This window comes from Tamandua tetradactyla, chromosome 18 (assembly GCF_023851605.1).
Source record: "Tamandua tetradactyla isolate mTamTet1 chromosome 18, mTamTet1.pri, whole genome shotgun sequence".
Classification (NCBI taxonomy): Eukaryota; Metazoa; Chordata; class Mammalia; order Pilosa; family Myrmecophagidae; genus Tamandua; species Tamandua tetradactyla.
The window spans coordinates 51,646,121-51,654,677 of NC_135344.1; the positions used below are offsets into that span (position 1 = coordinate 51,646,121).

Genomic DNA, 8,557 nt, shown 5'->3' on the forward strand with positions numbered 1-8,557 from the left:
CGCTGCTTCTCCCTGGGGCTGTGTACCACGCAGCATCCCCCCTGGTCGCCAGGGAGTGTAGGGAGCCCCTTCGATAAAGGTAAGTCCCCTGACCCCTCCTTATCTCTTGGTTTTAGATGCAGTTCCTGGTCATGCTTTCCCTGCTGGCCTTATCCTAAATGCTTAACACTTGATCTTAGCTGAGCAGTCAGCCCGAATGCTTCAGGGGCTTGGCACACTGCTCCCAGAGAGCATGTTTCAGCCACAGAAGTTTATTCAGAATGCAAGTCTAGGGATCACTACCTCAGACAACCAGTCTGTACCTAAAGTAACAACTGAGGTTATTAAAAATGTGCTTTAAAAACATTGCATTGACTGACAAATTCCTTGGATTATAAATCAGGGAAAGATAAGGAAAATAAAGCCTGAATTTTAAAATATGGTTATTTATCTAACATTGTATTAAAATATATATTTATGTAAATTTACATGAATATTTGGGAGTATAATCTAAACGGATAAGATCATTATAGGAATAGGCAGCTACAGATTTCAAAATTCTCAACTTGTCTTAACTAACATATGTATCCAGTCTATAAAGTAAATAATGTATCCGGTCTATAAAGGTTAGTAGTAATTAACATTGTATTGACAACTACTGATGTATTTAATCAAGCTGTCCTTTGATATGAACATATCATATGATTTTGTAACAGTATTATTAAATTTCAATCACTGCACGTTTCATTTTTGTGTCTAACATAACACATTTAGATGGATTTGTTTCACTGGAACATAAAAAATGTTTTGTATTTCTCAAAATATGGTTAATCAACATAATCGTTTATATGGAAAATAGGGGTATAATTTGCAGAGCAAATTAAGACTCAAAACTTGATTTCATATGACAAACTGCTTTCTTTTTTAGTCTTCCATATAAAGAGTTTTTTGGTGGTGTAAGTGGACTGACAGTGGAACAATTTAGAAAGATCAATGGCTTTCCTAACGCCTTCTGGGGATGGGGAGGAGAAGATGACGACCTGTGGAATAGGTATGTCGAGGTACAAATTGCTTATAATGGAATTTCAATAAAGTTCATTTCCTTTTGGCAACTTGTATTTTTCTATTCCATGAAAAGATTGGAACATTTTTAGGTTCCTAAATCCCATGTGTTTCTCCCCTTTTCTTTGAGGGCCTCCTGAAATTATTGGTGGCATATACTTAAGAATATCCTTTTGCATTTTAAGATTGAACTCACATAATCCATTTTTGTTTCTTTATATTTCATTTCCTTATCTATTATATTATAGAGTTCACTATGCTGGGTATAATGTGACAAGACCAGAGGGGGATATAGGAAAATACAAGTCTATTCCTCATCACCATCGAGGTGAAGTCCAGTTTTTAGGGCGGTAAGTTTAATGTCATCTTCAGATACTAAAGTCTCAAAGCTACTTAATATACGAAAGGTTAAAAAAAATGCATTGCACATACACAAAAAAGATCTGAAGGGAATTTCCTTTCGATATCACTTTCCTGTATAAATGGGAAGCATTTTTTGTGTGCTTATTTTGAGAAGATATCACTTTCCTGTATAAATAGAAAGCATTTTTTGTGTGCTTATTTTGAGGAGATACATGAGTGTATGTGTATATATACATATATATGTGCATGTACACACATATTTATGTTATATTGAAGAACTTAGTTAACTATTTATATTGAAAGTGTTTCTTTAACATAGAACATAATACATTTTATTTCTTCCAGATGTCTAAGTTGTAGGAGTGCAAAATAATTTTTTCAGGTAGCATTTTAAGACTAGTAAAAATGTTCATTTAGAATAATGGTTTAGTGATTTTTAATTATGGGTGGGAACCAAAAATTATAAAGAGCTTTAAATGCTTTAATTATAATATGACTTTGAGTACAGCTCTCATCAGTTATTGTCTTTGAATATGTTTCTGTTACTTCCTTTTTTTCCTCTTAACATTATAGGTATAAATTATTAAGGTATTCAAAAGAGCGTCAGTACATCGATGGATTGAACAATTTAATATATACACCAAAAATATTGGTTGATAGGTTGTATACAAATATATCTGTAAACCTCATGCCAGAATTGGCACCAGTCGAAGACTATTGAAAGAAGTTAGCTCTCACGGTAAGGCAGACCACAGTGCTGGATTATGAATTTGGAGTGCACCCTTCATGGAGGTTAATGAGTGGATGTGTCAGGGTGCCTGTTCTCCGAAAAGAAGAGAAGCAGTCCTCAGTGTTTACAGCATGGGCCTATCCACAGACAGACTTTCCACTTATCTTCTCTACTTAGAGACAACCCCCCCCCACCCGCCAATGATGAGTGCTGCAGAAACCAGATGCTGTTGCTTAATATGGAAAGTTGAGAGCTCCCTACGAAAAGAAAATTTTTTATACTAAAATCTGTAATTTAATTCAAGAGAATGCTTTATTTCCATTTAAACATATTTTGTACATATACATGTGTAATGTAAATTAATGTGTTCAAATTACAGAAACGTAAGATGTGTTGCAGTTTTGCATGTAATTGGTTATGCCTTTATTTGACTTTTATAAACATTTTTTCATTTGCATGGAAAAATCATTGTAAATTTATGTCACTAAGCAAAGGTTAACCCTTGTGTGAAATGAAGGAACTGTCAGTAATTGGCAGCCAACTAATACAGCAAACTGTTATACTAGTTTTGAGCTTTTAGACCTTCAGCCTTTCTGTATGGAAGAAGTCACAGCTTTCTTAAGGTTTTGAAAGGTAAGAAGAAAGGACTTACACAGTTTTCTTCCTACCAGGATTACCTAATTTTTCCTTGCTTGCAATCTCATCAGATTTTGCTAAAATATAACCATATTGTTTATGCATATGCATGAGTATTACCAAGAAAATCTTAAAAGTTGTGATGTGACATGATAAAAGGACCTCTTTATGTTAAATATCTTTCACGTACCTCTGGTGTAAGTGTCAGGGATTTTGTGCCTCAAAAAATGTCCCCAAGGTTGTATGTGTTTGTACACAGTATTTTTTTTTTAATTCATAGTGAACAGCACTTTTTATTGCTTCTAGTTCAGAAGAGCCAAAAAAAAGTATTTTCATTTAAAACAAAATTTTTTTTTTAAAGAATGAGCTGTGGAAAGCCCAGTAATACTTATAATATACAAAGGAATACAGTATTAGATAAGAAATTAATATTCTATTTTTGTGAAGATAAATCTTAGTAGATAAAAACAAATTTTAAATTTACTTCTCAGATCATAGAATTTCCGATTTGGAAGGGATTTTTTAAGGTTGACCAATTTCATTGAAACTTTTTTTCTCACTTTTAAGAAATTAGCTCTCTGGTGTATATAAAATTTCCTCGCTTTAAAAGCATAATTTAGTAGAATTATGTTAAAAATCATAATCAGTCATTTAAATGCACCAATACCATTACAAAACATAAAATATGTCTCTGAATACAGGTCTTACTGCCTGATGTGAAGTATCTATTTTAAATTTAGATGAAATTTTCCATTGTGAAAGTAAACAGTATCCTTGCTTTGAAAATGGTCAATTATATACCAAAACCTCCTGAAGGTATCTTAAGATATTTTCACAAATTTAAGACAAAACTTGTAAATTTATAAAATGAATGATTAGTAACAATAAAGAATGACAGAAATCTATATGTGAGAGAGACATGTGGAGAGCATTTGCCTCATAGATTGTTTACCTAAAACAGAAATATGGCTGTTTATCTCAGGTTGTAAGTAATTTTGAAGTGTTCATTTTTTATGACAGTCCTGGTAACACATATGACCACAAACCAAATCATAAAATCATTGCTATTCTTATTGAGAAAATGGATAGCTGGTAGGATTCCAAAAAGAATCTTGCCACATTTATTTCTTAGAAAATTTTCTGAACTATTTATTTTCAGTTTTTTTGGTACTCAAAATAATGAACAATCAAACCTTCTGAAAATTAAGATATTTATACCTACTTTGTGTATTCTGCCTCACATAGTCACCATACTTTAAAAATATGATGAAATGGAAGAAGGTGTGTTGGGAATGATAAAATTTGTTGATCTCTAACCAAGGCGTTGTTGTAAGGCACTAGGAGTATGGGCACGTGATTAAGCCAAGAATACTTAAATATTTTGGAGGTGGGGAGAATTAGGGGATTTCTGTGTCTTACTGGGGAGACATATTTTTGTTTTTAATGTGGAGCTGCACACATTTTGATATCTTTTCATTTTGATATACATTTTACAGGTTCAAGAAAACCTAAGTACTACTGATGTCTGCCTTACTTTCTTGGATAGTCTGGCATTAATTTTTGTTTTAAGAGCCAGATGGGTTTTCCTTTTTCAGTTTTGAATATGATCTGTCATCCTGTGAAATCCTCCTTGCTAGTTTGCTTTTTGTTTCTTTGGTTTTGTTTTTGTTTTGCTTTTAAAGTGCAGACCTAAAATTTATTTTTGCCTATAAACAGGGATCTTTATGTTTCCATAAGAGTGACAGAGCTTTGCCCAGTTGTCTTCATTGTAGGGAAAGAAATCTGCTCCATAAAAAAAATGGACAAATCCTCAAATAAAAACTACATTCTTCATAGTTATGTTTGGTAGATTTGTTAATTATCATGTATCAACCTCCTGTGTCAGGCACTATTCTAGGTATGTCTATGGAAAGAGTATTATTTCTTAAACAAAACAAATCAAAGAATTGAAACCTTTCTAAAAGTATGAAGATATCCTCTGATAACTTATCTGTTATGTTTCTTAGTTTTAAAAAAGTCGGCTAATCTAAATAGAAGGACATAGAGCTATTATGAGGTCCCTTTGTCTCTGCTGGGAGAATTAACAGAGTTTAAACCAAGTAAAGATTAATAGGCCTATTTGTAGGGGAAATAAAGGCAAAATTGAACACATTTGTTGATACTTTGTGTCTAATTCACAGTAGAGATAGTCATTTAAATCGTTGCCAAAATTAGGGCTTAATACTAAAAAAAAAATTCTAAATTTAAATTTCTGTATTTTGTGAAGAGATGTTCAGTGAGAAAATCTTATTTATAATATGGTACAAAATTATATCAAAAACTTGTTCTGCTTTTCCAGACAAGATGTTGTCCATTTTAAAACAGAATGGAAAAATATCAATATAATATTCTCCTTTTGGAGGCTCCCTACAAATAAAAACAGCTTTTGTGTCATTTTATTTGGCCTTTGCTTGTCTGTAATATTTCTTTTTGTAATTTTCAGATAAATATTAGTAGCCTAGATTTATTGCCTTGAATTTTCAAATATGCCAACTGAGAGAACAATAATGTGTGTCATGGTGTTGTTTATCAGAAAGAGGAAGTGTACTTAACATTATTTTATTTATTAAGCTATGAAAGGCATCTACATAAATGCACTGAAATAAAAGCTGATAATTTCTTGTACTCTCATATTTCTTTTCTTTTTTTCTTTTTTTGCTTCTCATGGAAATGTTTGTACTTTTTTATCATTGTCTTTTATGAAATATAATGTTCTAAAGACTTTGTGTGATGATGTAATTATTTTCTCTCAGGAGCTTCTTTTAGTTTATCTAGTTTTTTGGTTGCTTGTTTTTCTAAATTTCAGGTGAATAGTTGATGAATATCTTGGTTGTCAGTAGGGTTGCACCATAAATATAAGGCAACCTCAACTTCTGCCTTTTCAGCAGTTTCCAGTGAAATACACTTTGAGATCACTATTTAAAACAGACATCTAGTATTTAATTTACTTCACAAATGACATCTAGCATTTAAATTTTTTGTTATACAATTAATCTATTGTATCCAAATGAATATTTAAGAATTCAATTTTAGCATAAATTTTCTCTGCGCACAGTTTCAATAAACTAAGCTTCTGTGTTATGATTGCTTCTTGTTTTTCAGGTATCAACTAGTATGAAGATCATCTTTAAGGCAAATAGTCAAATCTCAAAAATTTTCAGTACTCAGGAATAGATTGTGAGATCATGACTTTTATCAATTTAAATTACTGATGTAATGACTTGTTAGTATTAATATTTATGTACAGTGTGATCTACAGGGATATTGTTACTATAGGTGGTGAAGACAGCCAATTGGTTATCATAAAATTTAGTCATCTAAATTTTGGTCTGCGTTCATTTCCTACCTGTAACATCAGTGTGTCCTCTGATGAAGCATGCATGCTTAATTTAGTGACCTTACGGTTTTTTATGCTGGTCTTAAGATTGTAGAAATATTCTGAATCAAATTGTTTTATTTGGAGAAGGTGGCCTTAAGGAATGTGTTCAATATTGTTCTTGATTTGTGTGACTTCAGGAGAAAACAGTGATTTATCACTCAGCTTCATTACAATTAGAAGAAAAAATATGGGGTTGAAAAATAAAACTTGGATATTTCTCATCACATTCCCATAACCTATCGGGAAACCTGAATGCCATTGCTATTTAATCTTCAGTTTCATCAATTTTAGTTTGTGTTCTGGGGGATCACAGAAGTAGGTGTTAGATATTACATGCTCTCTAGGGATTTATTGTCTTTTGTATGCAAAACTGACAGAGGAAATAGCTGTTGAACAACATACTACAAAGAGGTACTTTACCTTGTCCTATTTAGATGCTGGTTTACATAGCACTACAAAATGTTAGAGCATCTTTGTAGGGGCAGTTTTTCTCCAGGCATAGGATACTTGTCAGCTGTAACCATTAAGCTTCACAGAGATAACTGTTCTTCTGCAATGGAACTTAAAGATTTGCAGTTAAATTTTAGGAGGGCTGAATGGGAGGCAGTGGCTGTAAGTTAAAACTCTGGAAATCAGATTGATCTGGATTTGAATTTGGGTTTCTCCTCTCTAGCTGTGCAAGATTGAAAATTTTTGAAACTATGTGATCCTCAGTTTCCTCATCTTTCAATTGAGGATGACAGTGACTACTGAGAACCAGTGATAGTGCACTTAGGACAGTGCCAGACCCACTGATCAACAGTTTGGCTAGTATCAAGTCAGTTTTCAAATTTAGATGAACACATCGCATTCTTTAATTCTACTAGAATAACAAAGTTATTGATACCTATATGTGATTATGAATAGAAACGATTAGTAAAACTACCTAACGTACACAATTCAACTTCGGCAGTAATAGTAATAAGAAGAAATGCAGCAAATAGGAATCAGGCTCCATTTCCACAGAGGGTTGTGTGATTTTGTTACCAGACAAAGGCCATGGCTTCCCCTGCCCCCCATGAGCTCAATAACCAATTCCTGAAACCAAGTTTATTACTAGACATGTAGTAGGAGAGCAGATGGCCTAGTGGCCCAAAATCTGTCTACCCAAACTGCAGTAATTCTCATAGTTTTCTTAGAGAAAAGATGGGTAGCATTTAGCCCAATGAGCATGGTGGCCCCAGATGATATAATTAGAGGTGGTCTAATTATTGAGCATGCGCAGATTGATCACATGCTTAGTCACAGAATGTGTTTAAGAAAATGAGGTATAGGTGTCTTGTAGGTTAAAGTCTAAGCGACTGTGCATGTCAGGTGGGCCGATTTCTATTAGCTCCACTCTTGGTTATTAAGATAACTTTGGATTTGGGGTGGATTTGTTCTGGGCTGACCCAAGACCCTTCATTAATAAACATTAGGAGCTGTCTTTATTGATTACAAGACTCTAAAGTTGAAAAGCTGGAAAACTGGGTACAAAATGAAGGTTAGTGACCAAGTTTTTACAATCACAGAAACAGAAGATAAGGGCTATACAACCATTATCAGAAATCAGTTCAGCTGGATTACAATTCAAAGATTTCAAGAATTTCCTTTGTCTACTCCAACATGCCAGAAAGCAAAAAAGAATATATAATATTCAGTAATAAAAGTCATCCCTTCAATCCTGATTTCTCAGTTATAATTTTAGGCAGACAGCATAAAAAGCATCTCTTATAACACCTCGCTCATGGTAGGCATTCAGTGACTTGTAGCTTCTCTCTGTAACAACTGAAGGAGCTAAATGTCCAACATGACCCTCAACGCTTTTTTTTTTTCTCTTTGCTTCCATAACACTCTCCCTGTATGTTTTACTTTGTAACCTAGCCTCTTCTTGGTTTCCTTGGGAGGCTCCTCTTCCTCTGCCTTCCACTCTACTCCTCTCTTCTCATCAGTACTCACTTTCTAGGACCACATTCTAGTTCTCTCTATTAGAATGTTCTACAGTGAGAGACATGTTCAATGTCTCTGCCATCCAATATGGTAGTCACTAGCCACATGAGGCTATTGGCACTTGACATACTGCTAGTGAGACCCAGGAACAGAATTTTAGATTTTATTAAACTTGAATGCAGCAGTTGATCTCTTGTACTTCCAAATCCTTAACTATATGAACCACAAAGTAGATGTAGGACACCCCCAAGCCCATATCTCCAGCTCAGAATTCTTCTTATGTAGATATCGACTCACTGGGTTGTGTTTAAAAAGATTAGTGCCTTTGTTATGATTACTAATGATCAAAATGTGTGTTGACTCACCTACAGATATATTTGAATAGGGAGCCAGGCTCATCT

At 33.7% G+C, this 8,557-nt stretch overlaps 1 protein-coding gene across 3 annotated transcripts in view; it reads left to right on the plus strand.

The window, feature by feature from the left end:
- Positions 1–6,102, plus strand: part of B4GALT6 (beta-1,4-galactosyltransferase 6) — a 68,051-nt gene extending 61,949 nt beyond the window's left edge. For all 3 annotated transcript variants that reach the window (XM_077135713.1, XM_077135714.1, XM_077135715.1), the window contains exons 7-9: positions 908–1,030; positions 1,290–1,391; positions 1,978–6,102. In XM_077135713.1, coding sequence (XP_076991828.1) covers positions 908–1,030; positions 1,290–1,391; positions 1,978–2,125 — 373 coding nt within the window. In that variant the 3' untranslated portion in view covers positions 2,126–6,102. The remainder of the gene's footprint in view (positions 1–907; positions 1,031–1,289; positions 1,392–1,977) is intronic.
- Positions 6,103–8,557: the final 2,455 nt, after the last annotated feature.